The 22,861-nt window shown below is 37.6% G+C and overlaps 1 protein-coding gene and 1 long non-coding RNA gene across 2 annotated transcripts; one reads left to right on the top strand and one right to left on the bottom strand.

The window, feature by feature from the left end:
• Positions 1 to 1,210: 1,210 nt before the first annotated feature.
• LOC131055840 (linoleate 9S-lipoxygenase A) lies at positions 1,211 to 5,138 on the bottom strand. The gene is made up of 9 exons (XM_057990162.2): positions 4,803 to 5,138; positions 4,247 to 4,533; positions 3,911 to 4,151; positions 3,482 to 3,811; positions 3,298 to 3,383; positions 3,074 to 3,181; positions 2,653 to 2,957; positions 2,278 to 2,541; positions 1,211 to 2,199 (listed from the first exon to the last, which is right to left on the bottom strand). The coding sequence occupies exons 1-9, from the start codon at positions 5,032 to 5,034 to the stop codon at positions 1,425 to 1,427; spliced, it is 2,628 nt and encodes an 875-aa protein (XP_057846145.2). The 5' UTR covers positions 5,035 to 5,138; the 3' UTR covers positions 1,211 to 1,424.
• A 550-nt stretch (positions 5,139 to 5,688) lies between these two features.
• Positions 5,689 to 7,761, top strand: LOC131876777 (uncharacterized). The gene is made up of 3 exons (XR_009372816.1): positions 5,689 to 6,420; positions 6,727 to 6,898; positions 7,027 to 7,761. It is a non-coding gene; the product is annotated as an uncharacterized LOC131876777 (long non-coding RNA).
• The last annotated feature ends 15,100 nt before the right edge of the window (positions 7,762 to 22,861 follow it).

Genomic DNA, 22,861 nt, shown 5'->3' with positions numbered 1-22,861 from the left:
TGCCATCTTCTAGCACTGGGGGTGGTTCCTTATGGTTCCATATGGTCGGGTGGTTTGATGCTTTCTTCCATTGGGATGTTCTTCATTGGTCGCTCTTGCGTGGATGTGGATCTCTTATCTCTTCAGCCATGGATGGATAATGGTAGCAGATTGATGTATATAATTCATATGGCATATGTATCTTGTGGAATTCATGATGTAATTTTATATGTAGTTGAGAGCTATGCTTCTTGATGTAAAATGGTTGATGTATATGTAATAGTAGATGATGTATTGGGACATAATCATAACACTTGTAAGAGAATGTAATTTTGTATCATAGATATTACTTATTAATGGAATTGGTTCTATGGATATGCATTAGTGTTGTATGAATGTCTATGATGATTAAGGAAATGGATTAGTAATGTGGTAAATAGTATTAAAAATGGAATAATGATGCTAGGATGTTGAATAAGTAATTGGGACTAGGAACATTTGGTTTGGTGCTCTTAAATGAATCTTAGGGGTTAATGGGATTTGCATTAATAATGGTTGTAATCATGATAGTTAGAATAATGAAGGTATCTTACGTATGCATGAAAAAAGAAATGTTAGTTGAGTTAGAATGCATTGAATCATGGTAGTAAATATGACGTTATGCTTATATGGATATGATCTTGATGAGATTGTAAGTAATGACGTTGAGGTACCCTAGGGGAAGATTAATTATAGAGTTGTGTTTATTTTTGCTTGCGTTATAGTGCTTTTATGTTTATATTCATAATGAAACATGCATATCTTGTTAGGAGATGTTAAATGCATATGAATAGTAAGTTGAATATGTTGTATCAATAAATATTTTTTTAGAAAAAAAACGTTAAAGCTATGAGATTTCCACAATCCATTTTGTATTTCTAGTGTATTTTTTCTGGATTCGATTGTGTGTATATTTTTCCCATCTTTTTTTTTTTTTTTTTTAACGTTTCGAATCACACTCGATGATTCATCATCAGGATGAAAAGAATTCCCAAGACATGAAAAAATATACACACAATCGAATCCAGAAAAAATACACTAGAAATAAAAAAACGTTAGTTATCTCTATTTGAATATTAGATGGTTAGTTTTTCTAAAATATTTTGGCAGCAATTACACTAATAGAAAATTATTTGATTTCATTTATTTTCTTAAATAAATTAGTGAATGGCTTTTCCGACGAACTCAGCAATGACGAAAGGAAAGTGGCATTATCCAAGGTGCATTAAAAAGTCCAACGACAAAGTGTGGCGCAGGGTAACACGCCACCGACCTTACATTTATTGAGTACTTAGCTCTACGACGATACAGAATAGCCGCAGCCATTCTGCATTCGCCACTTCATACAAAAGCTTTATCGGAAATTATGAGATAGCATATTAAACTGAGAAGAGAAAGGAGACAGACTAAATGGAAACGCTGTTTGGAATTCCCCTGCCGGTCAATCCACCCTCCTTGGATAGATCAGTGGTGCCCGGATAGAGCAGCTTGTATGGAACCTGCGATGGCCCATACCTGTTCTTTAGGTTGGAATTCTTGTTCCTCTCCAAAACATTCTTCTCCACGGCCGCCAGAGTTGCAGAAAATTTCCGAAAGGCTTGTTCAATGCCCTCATCGTCCGTCCATTCAGGAGTGGACCCCTTCACCTGCCCCAAATAAACTTCATCTGTCGAATGCTTCGACAAAAGCTCCAGCACCGCCATTACAGTGGTGGCCTCACTGGGGGCAGACACAGATGAGAGCAAAAAAGCCTCTGGATCTTTCATCATTTCCGCGTACTCAACGGAATGTTTCTCAGGAATGAGGCGTCTGCTGAGGGTGGGGAGATTGGGCATGTATCCTCCGTAGGCATATTGTCCGAAGTTCACGGCTGCATGGTGAGCAGATGCAACCCAGATGAGAGTGGTCACTGCTTCCACTGCTTCTTCCACCGATTCCATTTGATACCATCCGCTTTCAATCTTCAGGTCACCATGCCCCACGTTCACCACCTCCTTCCACCAAGCTTGCACTTCTGCGTCTTCCTTGATTGCATCGTCGCTCTTGTAGTAGAGAGACAGGTAATCACTCACCCATTGCTTTAAAGCACCCCAGATCTCCAGACCGTCCACTGCATATGGGTAGTCTTCTATCACAAGCCTCAGTCCGTTAGGTGCCGTTGAGTCTGCAACTGCCATCCCTCTGCAATTATATAGGTACATATCCTAGCTTAGAATTATTTATATAATACATGACATTTGACGGTAGAGAGTATTATACCTTTTAATAAGATCTGCGGGCAAGCCTTGTTCATTGAGTTTCCAGTACTTATATGCTTTAGAGGACAACTCTATGGAGTATCTGTGGGGTGTGAAGCCTGATTCGATAACACCACCTGAATTAATCAGAATCTGCCGGGCAGATTGATTGATGTCCATGGTGTCAAAATAGTGAGGAAGTAGTAACTTGTGAAGGGGATGCATTTTGCTCAGGTGCCTGTGAGTTGCAATGATGAAGGGCTCGATGACGGCATGAGTTCTTAGCCTACATGATGCATGAGATTTAAGTAATCATCATAACATTCGTTTGTCGTCTTGATATTAGTTAAAGTTTAATATACTAAACTACCATTTTATTGTTTTAATTTGCTCTTACCAATGACTGATTAACTGGTGATAACCAGAATCGTTAACTCTTGAATGAGCTTTGGCGAGCAGCCACAAAGCTCCTTCTTCTCCGTCTTGGGCAGGGGTGTAAACGTTTCTTTGAGCTTGGCTGAGACTGGTGGGAGGCAAACACAACTCGATTGCTACAACCCTCAGAATTCCTTGGTCTGTAAGGAAGAAGAGCGCGCGGGAGGCATACATTTTTCGCTCATCTGATTCTTTGTTAATGCGTTCGATGTAGGGCATGTACGCATCGTAGTAGTCCAAGATAAAGAGTCTTTTTGCTTCCACAGCCTAATCAAATAATTCACATTTAATCCCACCATGGGATTGGTCAAAGGATCAGAATTCTCTCCTTTAACTTATATATCTTGTGAAAGTAGTTGAATCACTATACAGATATAACATACCCGCTGGACCGTAAGGCCATCGAGGTTTTTCTCGATATGATCTGCCGTTATAGAACTCTCCTGAGGGCCATATAACTCGGCGTCCAAGCTGCTTGATGGAGGAAAGCTCTGTGCCAAGTTTAATAGAAGGGCATTAGAATTATAATCAATATTCAACTCCAACATCAAGTTTAACTGTGATCCAAATTATAGGTTAAAAGAAGCTGGTGTTTCGATTTGCTTGCCTGCAGACATTGAATGGCCATGGGATTGAGACCTGAAAGAGCTTGACGCGCAAACTCTTCATCTGTCTTCCAAGCACGTTCGTCAGCTGTGAGTGGCAAACAAATATTTGGAAAATATTAGTATAAGCTACACTGTTTACTTGATAACTAGTACTAGAATGAACGCTTCAAATTGATCTCTCACCCTTGAAAACTTGGGGAACTGTGAAATTTATGATGGCTTGGTCCTCTGTGCTGAGCAATCCTTTCACCATTTGAAGGGGAATTATATCTCGACTAAGATCCATAACAGAATTGATAGACTTGGGGATTCCTTTGCTGTAAATATCCTTCACATCTTGCAGGGAGTTGAATTTATCACCAAATATGGACTTGAGGGTGGGTACCACTTTCTTGACGAACGCTCGAACCAAATTAGCCCTGTAGTCGGACAGATTGATATGTGGGAACTTCTCGTCTGGTGGAACGAAGAATTGGGTGGTGGGCAAGAGAGGCAAGCTTTCAAACTTCCCATCTATCATATTATAAACATTATCATTGATCAACCGAACAAATAAACTAAAATCAACTGAACACTAGACAAAGGCTTTAAGCTCTATAATATTCAGAGAACCTGTTTTGGAGGGGGCACGTCCAGTTCTACATCTTCTGGGATAGGGAAGGTCCTGCGATCCACCGAGCACCTCCCTGCGGAGATCGGGACTACTGTCTGGGTTACCCAAATCATTGTAAAGATCGTAGTCATAAACACGATCCCACAACTGTCGCTCTCCGGTCCCATTTCCTCGCAGAGAAGTCAACTCTTGCTGTCTCAACGTTATCAAACCCGCCGGCGTTTCATTGGGAAGATGACTCTGAAATAATTGATATTGAGCATATAACATACATTAATAGTATATTTATTGCTCCATGATCACTTCTGAAATTATTTTATTTGAAATTCTCTTACCCGAGTAGAAAAAAAGACCCGCGCGATTTGGTTGAATAAGTAGTAAGGGTAGATCCAGGAGTTGCAGCAAAAACGAAGTGCTGGAATTTTGCCAGTTACGGCGGAGAGCGTGAGCGATTTCAAGAAGAATTCCCTCGGGTGCGCGTTCTTCACAAGCAATGCACCAGGCACTCCCAGTTCTGACTTCCATGTGAAGGTGACGGAGAATTGTGAGTCGCCGGCTACGGGACCATCCAGCGGGCTCCAGCTTATCGATTTCTCCGCCCCTTTCTTCCCGGTTCCCGTATCTACGCCATCAAATCAGTCATTAAATTAACTATGACGGAATTAATGCAGTCTAATGATATGAAGATGATAGATTGATTCAAAAAGATAAATGAATTGAATTGACAAATCTTTAAGAAATTATAATGACTCATTATACATAATCGATCTGATCTATCATCAAAATAATCAAAATAATATGATTAATTGAATGAAGAAATCTTTAAAGAATCATAATACATAACTGATCCGATCTATCATCAAGATGATATGATTAGAGTAACAATATTACCTTGATCAATCTTATCACTACTGACGAGCTGAAGAAACACTTTCTGCCCGAGCAACTCAGAGACCGTGTCTGCCACAGTGGCAGAGTAATCGGTCACATCCGCAAGATATGCTTTCATTAACACCACTTCTCCTTTGATTTCAAACTCCTCCGCATCCACATTTGTAGAGGTCAGTGGCCATGTTGGAATTGTTGGAACAGAGACGTTATTCAATAGGCTTGACACATTCATCTTCGCAAAACTTAAAAATCTAATTCCTACTCCAAACTGCTTCTCGCTAAAGCTGAACTTGCTCGTTAAACACTCACACTAATTTGAGGTTGAGATACTAGTAGAGCTCCTTCAAATGCCCATTTATAGATGGACGGGCGTCTGTTCGTTTCTGCAACGTGTTTAATGCCTCACCGAAAGCTACTGAAAAGAGATGTCACTTGTGATTAGGTTTGGTACAGTCTGCACCTTGCCCTCTATCATTATGTCTGCCATAGATTACTTATGTCACATCTGGAGTAAATTGCATTAATACTGTTTACACCGCTGAATAACCTCTCATGCTATAACGATATTATGTACGTGTAACTTTTGCAGCCCGTGATTTCTGATTTCCATGTCTGGAGTAAATCGAGACAGCTGTAGCTATTCTGGCTCCAAAATGGCATGGCATGTGACGATGCAGTTCCAAAATCGCATGCTCTTCCATGATGCCATGAGACATGTTCTGTCGTCGTTTTGCGGTTGACGGAAAAGATTTGAATGCCGCTAACATTTGCCGGCCACTCTCATGGTCACGAGCACGGCTACACGTCCAAAAATTTAAAATGCCTGCCGTCAATTTGAAAATGCCCACGTCAATTTGAAAAGCCCACCTCAATTTGATTTGAAAAGCCCGCCTCAATTTGAAATGCCGGACGCAGTTTGTAAATGTGTGGCCAAAAATTTGAAATGCCCGCCTCAATGATCATCTTGCCAAATAGTTGCGTTTGGCGAGAGAGAGCCGAAAGGTAGAGAAATAATCTGGAGGTGGAGGTTTTGGTTGAATGACATAGAAGTTATATGCCAGTGGAAGACGTTGAGCTTGTTGTAGCTCATGGCCCTGATGATCCTCAGAATTTCTTTCGCAGAACAAAAGTTCCTGCTCGTGTCTAGCGAAATTCCTCTGTGAGGGAATACCAGATAGTCCATGATCGTCAAAGGGCCGGGGATGAGGAGAGGGTAATAGGAAGTGGCGTTGTGGGCACGGATTAGATATGAGAATGTCTCCCCAAATGGCTCCCCATGCTGTTTGCGATGATAATGTAGCGGGAGTTCCGTCAGATGGAACAGTGAGATTGCATGACTCATCTACGCCATGCTGCAGGTCAAAGTTGAGATCGCGGACCAACATATTGAGCTATTTTAACGATGTGGAAGAAACGGGCATGGATTGTGTAGCGTCGAATGAGTGGATGGGATACCAAGGGCTTTTCCAGATGATGGTTTTGATGGTTTTGTAGCAGGAGACTACGTTTGCAAGGCTTGTATGATTGGGAAACAAGATTTGAAACGTCGAAGACAATGGATCTTCTCTCGACAGAATGATTTGCCTGAACTTAGTTCTATATCAAATTTGATCTTTCAGTTAATTAGTACAATTTGTTTTGTTTTCAATTAAGTTCACCGCTTAAGAATTCAGTACATTCTGTCAAATTACAGTAGGAAATCCGCTACAAACATGAGGCCTTAGAAATCAATCCAGTTGCTTTGTTCTGTCGCTGCGTCCATGGATCTTCTTTGCACAGAATGCGTTTATCAAATTTGGTCTTTCTGTCAATTATAATTTTTTTTGGGTTTTCAGTTAATTTCAACACTAAGAATTGGGAAACAAGATTTGAAATGCCGAAGACAATGGAATCATTAATTGGTCTTTATTTTCTCATTTTGCAGAGATGAGCTTTGGCCATACGTAGATATACGAGAGAGGATAGTGGAGTAGAGCAGCAATTGGAACAAAATTAAGAGTCGCCTTTAGGATGCCAAAGTATGCAAAAACTTCACCAATGATTCAGTCAACCAAGTTGCAGAGCAGTTCTACAAAAAGAATTTATCCCCAATTCAGGTAATACAACTAAAATCTCATTTTTTATAATAAACATTGTAACTATGGAGAATTTGATTTCAGCCTCTATTAGAGTTGTGATATGTTTTTGTACTAATAACATGGGAAATTTGAATTGAATATTGCAGTTCGGTTGTTGCAAGCCTCCAACGTCATGCGACTTTGTCTATGTGAATGCCACTTATTGGACTTACCATCGACCCACCATAAATGCCTTCCACTGACACATAAATCACTGTTGTAAACGGCTGGTTAGTTTCCCATATATACAGATCGAACATTAATGGTGGGTCTCTATATAAGATTTTCTTGTCTAAAATGTCTATACTAGATCATAACTTCTTTAATAATTGTTATAGTTTAGACTAAAGTAATTGTTTTAAACACATATTCAGAAACATTATGGATCTCTTAAACGAACCCTTACATGGGCTTGGGCTCTATCTATATGTAAATATTTTAGAGTTCTTTATTCTATTCCAAGGGAGAAGGTCTGCATTGAAAAGAAAAGAAGGGTTATTTGAGCGAGTTGAAAATGGAGGGCAGTCCCAGACTGAAAGTAGGAAGTAGTGCAAAGCAAGTGGAATGTCATGATGAGTTGATCACTGAAATACTTTTGAGGGTTTCAACCAGAGATGTGTTGAAGATGTCCACAGTGCATAAGAGATGGCGCACGCTCATTTTTGACCCATCATTTGCACATACCCATTACAAGAATTCTCACCTAGAATCGATATTTTATGTCATTCATAGACCAACTAGACAATGGTTGACAGAAAGTTCTGTAGCCCCTATTCTAGAGCGACTTTCATTATTTTTTACTATTGTGAAATACAAGATTGTTTCGAATATTATCGTGTTATAATCACCTTTGGAGATCTTGTTTTATATTCTTGCTATGCATTATGCTTAGGTTGTGTTTCACAATTGACGTCAAGTTTTATAATCCAAGAGGTTCTATTATTATTGTTCTTTATGATTAGGTTGAGTTGGATCATTATGCTTGATTGTGATTAAATTCATGATCTATTATTAGAAAGTAGAGAATAAGAGAAGAGAAGAAAATTACGATAAGAACTAGATGACTCGCCTCTCTAAAAGAAATGCACAAAGATAAGATGATTTATAGGAACATATTAGAAGGGTAAGATGGAATCATGTATGTTAGATTAGACATAACATCATGAAGATGACTAGGAGATACTACTAAAAATATAATACATGCTAAATTAAAGTCTAGAAAGAATGAGAAATAGTCATGAGAGATACAAAGTTCTCACAAATTTCAAGATAAAATCTATCATGATTCTAATTATGAACACCTAGATGCAAGATATATGTAATTAAATTTAAAATGTCTACACAAATAAAATAATAACAAAGGCTTCATAGTTTTATTTTATTTTAATGTTAACTCATTTGATGTTATCTCAAATGAATGGTTGGACACCATAACATTCCTCTTTAGGTAATAGAAGCATGTGCACCCCAACAAAAGTGTATTCCTCATTTCATGTTTTTGTAGGTTTGTGATAAAATTACATCGTAAACACAAAGTCATTGGTTAAATTACATATTTTATCTTTTAAACATGCACAAGCTTAGGTCATGGTTGGCAAGATGTGTTTTTTTTTTTTTTTTCACATTTGATGTTATACAAAATGGATGATTTATATAATAGAATGTTCCTCTTTAGGTAATAGAGGCATTTACACATGAGATTATTTGGTATAAACCTTTCATGCTTATCACATGTTTATATAATAGAATGTTCCTCAAGTTAGGTAATAGAGGCATTTACACATGAGATTGTTAGGTAATTGTCCTTGCATGTTTATCAAATGTTAGTAAACATGATATTGTTCGGTATAATCCATGGCAAAATCATGAAGTATACATTGTTTAAATTAGGGAAAATAAAATGCAATAAAGTTCTAGATTTAGGGTTGAAGGAGTCATTTTAATTTATCTTAAATATTTTTTATTGGTGTTAGTGGAATGGAGTGGGTATATATAGGATTCATGTATTTCACCCCTTATCCACATCTCTCTCCCCCTTCCCTACTAATTCTTATTCTATTTACCATCAACATCATCATCTTTCCATCACACCCTCTCTACCCCTCTCTAGGTTTCTCCCACTTTCTCTCTCCACCTCTCTACATATCCATCCATATCTCATTACCAACCTCTCTATATTCTCCTCCATCTTTCTCAACCCTCCCTCCCTCCCCCTATCTAGGTCTCTCATGTCTCTCTCCTCCTCTAGGTATCTTATATCTCTATATAACCCATCTCTCTCTCTCTCTCTCTCTCTCTCTCTCTCTCTCTCTCTCTCTCTCTCTCTCTCTCTCTCTCTCTCTCTCTCTCTCTCTCTCTCCCCATTAAATTCTCTATCATTTCCTTCTCTTTCTCCCTCACCTATCTACCTCTCTAGGTATCTAACTCCATGTATACCTCTCCCTCTCCCCCTCCTTAGCCCTCTCTTTCTCTTTTCTCTCTCTCCCTCATCTTCTCTCTCATTCTCCTAATTCATCAACTCTCCTCTTCTATCCCCCTTTATCTATCTCACCCCTCTCTTCTCATCTATCTATCTAAAATCTCTCTCGCCCTCTAGGTATCTTTATAAGGGGCAAAACATGTGTTAGAATAGATGAAATAGAGAGAGTATGAGAGAGTAGGGGAGGAAGATATATTTGAGGGTAAGGAATGGGGAGATAGAGATGGAGGGAGAGACATAGGAAGGGGAGAGATAGGTGAAAGTGAATAAAGAGAGAGGTGATAGAGAAGAAAGAGAGAGGAAGATGGAGAGATAGGGAGAAGTATCAATACCACCGTGCTACCCTCAACCCTATCTACCCTAAACAATGTTCCATCAAGCTTGTATACCTATATGGGAGAGAGAGGGGACACATACATACAAGGACATAGAGGTGCCTAATGAGACATATATGGAGTGGTATAGAGGTGGAGAGAGGAGGGAGAAACCTAGAAATACAAGAGAGGGAGAGAGAGGCTAGGAGGAAGAGGTAATGACCTAGACAATAGAGAGAGGAGTGAGAGAGAGAGTATGAGAGAGCGTGGGAGGAAGATATATACGAGGGTAAGGAAGGGGGAGACAGAGAGGGAGGGAGAGACCATGGTTCATGGATAGAGAGGTGTGAGAGAAGAGAGAGAGAGAGAGAGAGAGAGAGAGAGAGAGAGAGAGAGAGAGAGAGAGAGAGAGAGAGAGAGAGAGAGAGAGAGAGATAGAGGGAGGAATCAATACGACCACTACCCTCAACCCTATGTTACCTAAACTATGTACCATCAATCTTGTACCTTATATTGTAAATATTATATCCTAAAACCTATTATCTAAATACTATATCGAGGAGGGAGAGGTGATTACCCGAAGAGGGGAGGGAGAGAGAAGAAGAGAGAGGAAAGAATAAAGAGAAAGAGATATCTAAGAAGAGAGGGAGAGGTGGGTAGGGAGTGACTGAGAGACCTAGAGAGGGAAGAGGTAGATAGGTGAGGGAGAGAGAGAAGAAAATAAGAGAGAAAAATAGGTATGGAGAGAGATGTTGGGAGGGATAGGTAGTGATCAAGAGAACAAAGAGAGAGTGGAGAGAAACAATAGGCGGAGAAGAGGAGAAGAGAGATGGAGGAGGGAAGGAAGGATATATATGGAGATAAGGAGAGAAGGTGAGAAAGAGAGGGAGAGAGTATAGGAGAGACCTAGAGAGGGGAGAGAGAGAAGAAATATAGAGAATTAAGGGAGAGTAAACCATTAATCAAGCATCGATAACCACCAAATGAGTGTCAATTGCCAACAGAAACATGATGTTCCTTGCGTACACACCCTATATTTCCAAAAAGAACGATGAATCCCAAGTTATTTCTACTCAAATTTATTGTCAAATGTTATCTTATATTTAAATGTTCTAGTTTTCCTTGGTTCTCGATGAGTCAATTATATTGTGAGATATAAATCTTATAATTATTTTGATATAAGGCATTAGGTTTATGGTAACAAAGTTTGACTTGGGTCCTCATTATCCTCCTCTTGTTTGCGTTTTCTTTCTTAGCTAATCCCTAAGTTACTATCATTAGAATTATTGATTTGAGTGTTTTATTAGACTTTTGTATGATATGTTACTATCATTCTATAGTGTTGTAAATTGTAATCCTTTACAAGATTCACACTCTACTTGGGCCCCTACTTTAGTATGCCTTCTCTTGGATCATTTTAAGCCTATTTGGACCCTATCCTATCCTACTATTGTCATATACTAATTTTGAGACTAGATCCTATATGACCACTACGAAGAGGAAGATGAAGAGATAGAGGGAGGAATCAATACAACCACTACCCTCAACCCTATGTTCCCTAAACTATGTACCATCAATCTTGTACCTTATAATGACAACCACACTTGTAACAAGGATATAGCCCAGATATGCTTAAAATGATCCAAGAGAAGGCATACTAACCCCTCCATGATTATTCCCACATCAAGATGAACATTTTATTCCCACATCTTTGTCTAATGTGCCTACATATACATGTCCCATCATGGCTACCTATACACAAAATCTTAATGCTACACATGTAGTCATGGGGGAAATCCTATAAATAAATACTTCTGCATACTATCTTCTATTAGTCTTCCCTCTATTTCCCAACCATCACCTTTACCCACTTACCATAATATTCCACCTTCTTACTCCAACGATCCACCTACCTATCACAATGTCACACCTCCATCACAATCAGATATGTCCAAATCCAACTCATCCATCGAAGCCACTCTACATAGTTTGGCTCAAAGTGTTTTATCATTACAATAATAATTAACTTTAATCCAGACCAAATCCAATGTTCCTACATGTGATATGGCTAGCCCACTTTCTGATGACATTGTTCACACACTTATCCCACAATTCATGGAGGTTCCCTATTTTGAGTTATACAATGGAAAAGGTGACCTCTAAACTCATGTGAGAACATTTCAAACTTTGTTTAGTGATTTCTCTCATGATCATAGAATTATGTAAGAACTATTCACCTATTTATTAATAGATAAAGCTTTGTAATGGTTTTGTTCTTTGCCTCGATTAATTGATTATTTTCATAGATTGTCTAATGCATTTGTGTAGCATTTTCAAAAAAATACTGGTCCTCACATTACTTCAACTAATTTTAAAGATTGTAAGAAAGGAGTTAAATAAACAGCGACTAATTTCATTGGTAGATACAAACATTTACATTAACAAATTGCTTATCATATGACTAATGGTGATGTTTAAATATTTTTCATTAATAATTTGCAAAATGATATTAGAGATAAGATTTTGTTTTTTAATTATGCTTCTTTCACACACTTGTGCAAAATGTTTCATAATTATCAGCTTCAAGTGAGTCAATTTGAATCCTCTTCATCAATGGCTCCAATTAATAAGAATTAAGAATCTCATCATTCATTTCAAAATTTTCTAAAACTAATTTGAAAAAGGGAGAGAGAGAGCGAGAGAGAGAGAGAGAGAGAGAGAGAGAGAGAGAGAGAGAGAGAGAGAGAGAGGTCTGAGTGAGTGAGAGTGAGAGAGTGAGAAAGAGAGGTAATGAGAAAGGGAGAGAGGAAGAAGAGGAGAGAGGGAGAGAATAAGAGAGAGGTACACTTGAGAAAAGGGGAGAGTGAGATAGAGAGAGGATGAGAGGGAGAGACTTCAAAGATAAAGAATGGTAGAGAGAGAGAGAGAGAGAGAGAGAGAGAGAGAGAGAGAGAGAGAGTTAAGTGAAAAAGAGAAAGGGAGGGGGGTAGGGAGAGAGTGGGAAAGAGATACACTTGACAGAGGAGGAGAGTGAGATAGAGAGATAGAGGTAGAGAGACTTAAGAGAGAAAGAATGGGAGAGAGAGGGAAAGAGAGAGAAGATTCATGGAACATTGTTTAGGCACATAGCATGTTTATGGAAGATTCAACTAACATAGCATGTTAGTCGCTTTTGTTGATTCGCAAACTACATGGCCGCCATTTCCTTTTGCCCCACAAAACAATGAATTCGACTAACATAGCGTGTTAGTATATTTCGCTGATTCGTGGGCTGCATGGCTGCCATTTTCTTTTGCCCTGTGAAACCTGTGAATTTGACTAACATGGTGTGTTAGTCGCTTTTGTTGTTTCGCAGACTGCGTGGCCGCCATTCCTTTTTCCTCGTGAAATAGCGAATTTGACTAACATAGCGTGTTAGTTGCTTTCACTAATTCGCGGGCTGCGTGGCACAAACGAAGTGACTACATCGAGGAAGCATACGTTGATAGATCGAAACAACCCGATAAGGAGAGTAAGGTTAGTCAATCGTAGTCGTTCATTGCACCTTACATCGACAAGTTAGTCAATCGTGTTAGCGACAGGTTAGTACAGCGTGTTAGTGATAGGTTAGTCAATCGCAGCCGTTCATTGCAAAATCGACGGTGTAAAACGCGTGACTAACACGTATATTATTCGATCCGTACTATCATTTTGGACCTAGAATAGACGCGTTTGGTGCAAGAAGACTCATCGGGATAGCTTACGCTATCAGAGAAACATTTTTAGAGTTGTGTCAATACCCGATGGGCATAATGCCACAGAGGTCGGATCTATCAGGGAGACTATAACTATCGGAAGCAAGGAAAATACACTATGCTGACGCCCGATGAAGCAATCGGTGAAAGTTACGTCGATCAAAAATAAAGTTAGGGATGTCATCTGGCTCCAAAAAGACACTATGGATTGACTAACACGCGTGTTAGTCGTGCGTTTTACACCATCGATTTTGCAATAAACGGCTTCGATTGACTAACAAGCTGTTTATTGCAAAATTAATGGTGTAAAACACACGACTAACATGCGTGTTAGTCAATCCGTAGTGTCGTTTTGGAGTCAGATGACATCCCTAACTTTCTTTTTGATTGGCATAACTTACACCGATTGCTTCATCGGGCATCGACATAGCGTATTTTCCTTGCTTCCAATAGTTATAGTCTCCCCGATAGATCTGACCTCTATGGCATTCTGCCCATCGGGTATCGGCACAACTCTAAAAATGTTTCTCCGATAGCGTAAGCTATCTCGATGAGTCTTATTGCATCGGACGCGTCTATTCTAGGTCCAAAATGATAGTATGGATCGACTAACATGCATGTTAGTCACGCGTTTTACATCGTCAATTTTGCAATGAACGGCTACGATTGACTAACCTATCGCTAACACGTTGTACTAACCTATCGCTAACATGATTGACTAACCTGGCGCTAACATTATTGACTAACCTATCGCTAACATGATTGACTAACTTGTCGATGTAAGGTGCAATGAACGACTGCGATTGACTAACCTTACTCTCCTTATCGGGTTGTTTCAGTCTTATCGGCATATGCTTCCCCGATGTAGTCACTTCATTTGTGCCATGCAGCCCGCGAATCAGCGAAAGCGACTAACACGCTATGTTAGTCGAATTCGCTATTTCGCAAGGAAAAAGAAATGGCAGCTACGCAATCCGTGAAATAGTGAAAGCGACTAACACGCCATGTTAGTCGAATTCACAGGTTTCACAGGGCAAAAGAAAATGGTGGCCATGCAGCCCATGAATCAACGAAATATACTAACACGCTATGTTAGTCGAATTCGTTGTTTCGCAGGGCAAAAGAAAATGGCGGCCACGTAGTTCGCGAATCAACAAAAGCGACTAACACGCTATGTTAGTTGAATCTTCCATCAACATGCTATGTGCCTAAACGATGTTCCATGAATCTTCTCTCTCTCTCTTTCCCTCTCTCTCCCATTCTTTCTCTCTTAAGTGTCTCTCCCTCTCTGCCTCTATCTCTCTATCTCACTCTCCTCCTCTGTCAAGTGTATCTCTTTCCCACTCTCTCCCTACCCCCCTCCCTTTCTCTTTTTCACTTAACTCTCTCTCTCTCTCTCTCTCTCTCTCTCTCCCCCTCTCTCCCATTCTTTATCTCTAAAGTCTCTCCCTCTCATCCTCTCTATCTCACTCTCCCCTTCTCTCAGGTGTATCTCTCTCTTATTCTCTCCCTCTCTCCTCCCCCTCCCTCTCTCCCTTTCTCATACACAAAAATGTGACTATACATAGACAATTAATGCATGAAGTTAACCAATATAGCTCACATGGACACACAATGAAGTCTCTCCCTGTCATCCTCTCTATCTCACTCTCCCCTTTTCTCAGGTGTATATCTCTCTTATTCTCTCCCTCTCTTCTCCCCCTCCCTCTCATTTGGTGTCCTAGGACAACATAAGACACATAATGACACCATATGGTGTCCTAAGGGGTCATAGGACACAATATGACCCCTAACGACATCTAAGGGGTCATGGGGTGTCCTAAGGGGTCATAGGACACTATATGATCCCTTAGCACACCATAGGACCTATATGATCACAAGGCATGTGAAGATATTGCCTCAAAACTATGAGTTTCTCAAGCTATGAGTGACCTAAAATAAGGATGAACCTCCATATTATGGGATAGTTCCCTTGGAAAACCTCCTAAAATTATTGCACTTGAGAAGAGAAAATGATAGAAAGATTGCTTTTGAATTGAAAACTACTAGCCCTAGGAGGTGATGCACTAAAATTTTGAGATTCTACTTGGTATCCTAAAATCACAATCAACTTCAATGGAGATCAAATTTCATTCACAACTCAAATTAGAAACATGTAGTATATAATTGATTCATAGGAAAGTTTTAAATTCAATAATTACTTGAAGGAAAATGATTGTATTCACAACTTCAACTTGTCAAAACACTCAACAAAACTTACAACATCTACTAACATGACACTTCTTGCCTTGAAAATGCATAAATGAGATAAAATTGAAGGATCTTTAAACAAACCATAGGAACATTATCATATCATCCATTTAGGAGTCAAATAACAAGTTTAGATTCTATTTATTGGTTACATGTTATCTCTATTAGCTATGTCTATGGAAAACTATAAAATTTTGTAGGCTAGAGCAAGTGTAGATTATGCAATTGAAAGACTTATTCAAAATAAATAATACTACAGCTTTAAATAAAAACACCATGTAACAAAAGAAATCAATCTCATGATTATAGTTTTTACATTCATGATGAGTGTAAATGAGACAATGAATTCACTTATCAACAACATGTGATGTTAACTAGAGGGGAGATTTGTCACCAAGATATTGAATATTGGGGCACATATTAGTGTGTCCAATTGTGATCAAAGATAAGAAATGATTTTGTGTCTGTGTGTGTGATAGATTCCATCAGTTTTGATGTTAAACCATTTGTGCATATTTAGGATTAAGATTATATATGCTATGTACACAAAAATGTGACTATGCATAGACAATTAAAGCATGAAGTTTACCAATATAGCTCACATGGACACACAATTTAGCCACAACAAAAGAAAATTAATATAATGAAAGCATACAAAATATTTCTGTCCACCGTACCTTATCAATGCACCAAACTACTTCCAAAAGTTGGGGCTTTTTTGTGGATTTCTCTTCATAGTAGAATCCTAATGGGTGATAGACTCAAAACTATTGACATCTTGGGCCCCAATCATTGTGTTATGTGTTGTGCAGATGAAGAATCGACAAATCATCTTCTATTCAATTGTCTGGTGGCAGAATATTGTTGGAACTGGTTCATTGAAAGAATGCTATGGTAAAAAATGAAAGACTTTTTGACTTCATTCTCTCTTGGCCAACTAGACAGAACTAAAAGTGGAGTGACCTATGGACGACTAGACCATCCATAATAGTATGGCACATCTGGAAGGAAAGGAACAAAACAATTTTCAAAGAAGCATCACTGTTAAATCTCATGCTGGTGGACAAAATAAAAATGGCAATAGAGGAAGTATTAAATGGAAAGAAACTAAAAGGTAGTCCTAAACAATACAATTTCAATCTAAGCCTAAACAAAATCTTACTATAATTTCAATCTAAGCCTAAAATTAACTCTAATCCTAGAATTAAACCCTACCTATAATTTGAACTATAATCTAAACATAATTGAACCCTAACCATAAACTAAGCCCTAACCCTAATTGAACCATAATTCTAATCATATTCTAGCCCAAACCCTAACCCTCAATTACCTATAATCCTAATTTAACCTTAACCCTAATGTAATTGAATCATAACCCTAATTTTAATGTTGATTGAACTCTAATACTAACCCCGACTATAGTTAAACACTTACCATAATCAAATGCTAGCCTTGATAGTATCCCTAATCTAAATTAAATCGAATCCTAACCCTAATTGAACCTTTGGGTTAACATAACCATAACCTTAATTAAACTGTAACTCTAACCTTAAAATCAACCTTTATTGAAGGAGCCTAATCCAAACATCATGCTTCATACTTAAACTCTGACTACATTTGAATCCTAACACTTACTCGAAGGGTAATAAAACCCTAATTAATTGAACCCTAACCATAAATGAAAAATTATGTGTATAACCTTATTGAATACTAATCCTAATCTTAACATTGATTCTAACTGATCACCCACCCTAACCCCACAAATTAACCTAGAATAGTAACCTTAATCATAACCTAACCTTAACACTAACCTCAATATAGCCTTATCTCTGGCCCTAATATAACCCTAATTGAACCTTAACCATAACTCAACCCTAAACTTATCCCTAATCTTAACCCTAACACTAATCATGATGTAAACCTAACCCTAAACACAATCATAACAATAACAATATTCCTAATCCTAATCCTAACCCTAACCTAATAGTACCCTTGAACCCTAGCCATAGAAACAATCCTTTGTCCTAACCCTAAAGATTAACCCTAACCCTAGCAATAATCCTTTGTCCAAAACCAAAAGGCTAACCCTAACCCTAACCCAGAACCTATCCCTATCCCTAACCCTAAACCTATATCTTAACTCTAAACTAATATCTTAGCCCTAAACCCTAACCCTAACCCTAACAATAAAGTAAACCTAAGCCAACCATATACCTAAGCATAATCCTTAGCCTCAACCCTATATGTTAACCCTAACCTTAACTACTATATTAAATCCTATCCTTAACCATAACCAAAATGCTAAATAACCCCAACCATGATGTAAATGGTAACCGTAACCCTAACTGCTATATAAATTATAAGCCTAAAATTAACTCTAACCCATACCCTAAACCATAATTCTAACCCTAAACATGAGTGTAACCCAAACACTAAACATAACCCTAATCCTAACCATGATGTAAACCCTAACCATAATCCTAATCCTTGACCCTAAACATAATCCATAAACCATAACCATAACCATAACCCTAAACTGTAACCCTCATCATAATCCTAACAATGACCCAAACCAACCAAAACCTAACTTTAACTCTTAAATTATTGCTAAATATGACATAAACCCTAACCCTAATCAAAACCATATTTCTAACTGTGATCCTACCATGATCCTAACCTTGACCCCAACCCTAACCATGATGTAAATCCTGACCCTACCCATTATTTAAATCCTAACCATAATCATAACCCTAACCCTTAACCCTATCCCTATCCCTAACCCTATTATAATCCTAACCCTAAACTTGATCCTAAACTTCATCTTACTATAATTGAAACCTAACTATAACCTAACCTTAAATTCCACTCTAATCCTAGAATTAAACCCTATTAAACTATATTCCTAAACTTAACCCTAACCCTAATTGAAATGTAATTTTAATTAAACTCTAATGCTTGACTAATATTAACCCTAATCTAGCGAAAACCCTAACTATAAACTTAACCCCAACCATAACCCCAACCATAATCCTAAACCTAAAGAAAAAGCAAACCTTGATGCTAACCCTACCCATTATCTTAATCCTAACCCTAGCTCGAATAATGATGTAAACCTTAACCCTAGCCATAATACTAACCTTAACCCTAACACTAAACCCTAACTCTACATTAAATAATCATAAATCAAGTCGTAATCCTAACCCAACCCCAGTTATAATCATAACCCTAACCCTAAATTTGATATAAACTCTAAACATAATTGAAACACTAACAATAAACCCTAACCCTAACCATAAAATTAACCCTAACATGGAAACATAACCATAACCATTTAACCATAACCATAACCATAACCATAATTGGAATCCTTAACTCTAACTCTAACCATAATCTGAAAGCTAAACAAAACCTTAACCTTCATCCCAACCCTAACCATTATCATCACCTTGACCTTGAAACCTAACCTTCATCACAACCCTAACCCTAACCCTAACCCTAACCGTAACAATGATGTAAACCACATCCTTGACCATAATAGTAACCTTAACCCTAACCCTAACCATAAACTTAACCCTAACACTACGCCTAACCCTAATCCTAACATTAATCCTAAATCCTAACCCTAAACATAATTATAAACCTACACCAAACCCTAGCCTCGATGTGAACCCTAACCACAACCCTAACAATTATGTAATCCTTAATTCTAACCACAATACTAACCTTAACCCTAACCCTATCTGTAACCATAATAATGAGCATTAAATAATGTTTTAAACTATCATTAAATAAAAGTCTAATAAATATCTTACAATTTTGTATATTAGAGATATCAATTTTGTATACGCTTTAATCTTGTAACACATAAATATTTATTAAAAATAGTCTAAATGGATATATACAATTTCATATATCTCCACATAATAATATAATAATATAATAATATTATAATACTATAATATAATTCAATTCAAGATGGTAAGTGATCGGTTCCAACGGGAATTTGTTTGAATTGCAACGTTAACGACATAATTGTTTGGACGGGAACGACGACATCTGCGAACGGGAGCGGTGAGCCAAAAGGTTGACAGATTTCAGGGGGACCCAAACCACCAGCAGTACTGTCCTTTCCCGCCTTTCGGGTCCTAACCAAGCCCCTACCCGGTGCGGTCTGCGGTCTGCGGTCATCACTTTCCAACGTCCGTCACCTCCACGCTATCCTAGAAATGGGCATGGGAGGGATGTATGCACATAGGGCTCCAAATGCATATCGTTTGTACGACAGGTCCGTTTTGGAGCAAGAATAGCTGCATCCAATTGAGACTGGCTAACTTTCAAGTCTTGAAATGGTTGTTATATAGGCGAAGAGTACACTAGTTGAGCATATATCAATTGTTGTGAGGGTTGTTGATATCTTTTGTTTCAAAAATTGAACAAATAAAATCTTGATGCTCTGCAAAAAGGATTAGAAAATCTGTTTGATGGCAACACACACAAGAGCACAAGAAACAAACGTTAGTGTTAGTAACAAAAGATTATCCTAAACAGGCATATCAAGAGAGATATTAAGCATGAAATAGAAAGCATATAAACATAGAATAAAATAGCTAATCAAGATGCTCATAGTTGCTCCTCCTTTGTTCCTCTCCTCTCCAAGTCCCAAATGAGTGTAGCTCTTAGCTTTTAGCACTAGCCATGGATGCCATATGGAGATTCAAGATAGTTGAATATGATAAGCAAATGCTATGCAAGTGTAGATAGTGATGCTATGAGAAAGCTCTATGCTAATGCCAGTATAACAACAATACTCTAATGCTTCCTTTTTGCTTGAGGAGAAGGGTTCTATTTATAGAAGAAATGGGGCAATGGATGGCCATGATTGAAGGGTTTAATCAAGGGTCAAGCTTGAAAGTTGGGGATCCATGTGCATAATTTGCACCAATAAAATGGTGACAAGTGTCAACATAGGGTTGGGTTAAGAGAAGGGGTTGGAGGCATTGAATGCCTGAGAAGACTTCATGGTTATCTAGAAGGTAAGGGTCAAGCCTAAGTTAGGATTACCCATTGGATTAGGAGTTAATGCAAGGATAAACCTTTGTGCAAATGATTAAGAGATAATCATGGTCAAAGCATTAATGGCCTAATGAGACCTTTGGGTTGGGTAGAGGTTGAGTCAAAACAAATATTTTAACCATGTGGGAGGGTTTGAGGTAACCATTAATGGTTATTGGAGACTTTGGGGATTAAGTGGTTGAAGGTTGAAAGCTTTCAATGGTTATCAAAGACTTTGAGCCATTTAGTGGTTGAAGGTTGAAAGCCTTTAATGGTTATCAAAGACTTTGAGGGTTTGAGAAGTGACTTCCCTTTTGCTTAGGAATGTGACAAAGTTTAGAGAAGGGGTTAGGTTATTTAGAAGTGATTAGAAAATTCTAGAAGGGGTTTAGGCATGCAAGTGGATTTTGTAAGAAAATGCAAGTGGGAGAAATTTTGGTATTTTCAATTAAAATAAAATCATTTATTTCAATTAAATGGTGTAATTTGCATTTGGATAAATATTCAAATAAATATTAATTTATTTAAATGAGAAAAATGAAGATAAAGCATTAAAATGCTTGAAAACTTTGAGGGAAACCATTAAAGGCTTGAAGACTTTAAGGAAAACCATTAAAGTCTTAAGAAGACTATAGAAGGAAGCCATCAAGTTTGAAGACTTTAAAGCCATCAAGTTTGAATACTTTAAGGGAAACCATTAAAGGTTTCAAGTGGGTGAGGATAAATAGGATTTTAAATAAATAATTTATTTAAAATAGTTGTGCAACTTGCTTTTGTAGGAAAATACAAGTGGGTGGAGGATAAAGGTGATTTAAATAAATTATTTATTTAAAATAATTGTGCAACTTGCATTTGTAGGAAAATGCAAGTGGGTAGAGGATAAAGGTGATTTAAATAAATGTTAATTTATTTAAATGTGAGAGGTGGGATTTTGGGGGATTTAAATAAATATTAATTTATTTAAATGTGAGAGAATATTTAATTAAATAAATATGATTTATTTATTTAATTAATGGTCTGAATTTGGTTAAGTGAATTAAATCAAATAAATTGAATAATTTATTTAATTAATAGGAGAATAGGGTTAAGATGAATTAATTAAATATTAATTTAATTAATTATTAATTGATGGTTAAATAATCAAATAAATACTAAGTATTCATTTAATTAAGTGGACAGATTTATGTGACTACAAATCTATTGTTTGAAACATTAAATATCAATTTTTGTTAGTAAATGTACCAATAGTTGTAAGGAAATTTACCAATAGTTGTTAGGAAATGTACTTAAATTGTAAAAAGTAACCAATCAGGGGATGCCATATCAGCCACACAATTATTGGGGTCTCTTTTGCATGCCTATTGGTCTCACTTTTTTTTTGGGTTGTATTGGACACCTTGACAAAAAACTTGTTGATGTGGCATCATATTTGATGATGTGGCCCTGAAACCTTCGTTATAAGGAGGGGACTTGCCAAGTAAGCCGCTGTAAAAAAATCAGAGTGATTTGAAATTTCCACGTAAGATTTTGAGAAATGCGAAGTTAGGGTGCACAACTACTAAATCCTTTCCCCTACTTAGTATCTATCCAAATCCAACGTGAACTAAGCAATTACACCATACTTTTATAGATTTAAAACAAAATTATACAATATCACAACTCATCTTTGGAGATTGATGATGTAAATGAATTTTTCAGAAAGACATCAAAGAATTTTTAATCTTATCTGAACAGGCATCCTAATAGTTAGGTTAAATGAAATTTCATGGTCGCCAGGGGATGCCGCCTGATGCAGTGATGCTTAACGCTTCTCAGATGGATTCGAAAATTAATCTTTCCTGTTAAAGAAGCAAAACGTGAGAAAAATTAAAATTGAAACGACAAGATATTAATGATTGTTGTTGGTAGTGGTCCCTATTGCGCCTAGCCGATCGTAGTGGCGGATATTTGCAGAGTTGATGCTGTTTTCCATTATTATTCCGAGGACCGAAAATAAACACATGCCTAGAGGCTAGGGATATGCAGCACTTAAAAAGCTGTGTGGATGGTGTTTTCTGGAATGATTGGTGATGGTAAATGAAACAAAGGCACATAAAATAATATAGAAAAATAA

The sequence above is a fragment of the Cryptomeria japonica genome, chromosome 1 (assembly GCF_030272615.1).
Source record: "Cryptomeria japonica chromosome 1, Sugi_1.0, whole genome shotgun sequence".
NCBI lineage: Eukaryota > Viridiplantae > Streptophyta > Pinopsida > Cupressales > Cupressaceae > Cryptomeria > Cryptomeria japonica.
The sequence above is the reverse complement of the archived record's forward strand: the minus strand, read 5'-3'. Positions and strand labels throughout refer to the sequence as shown.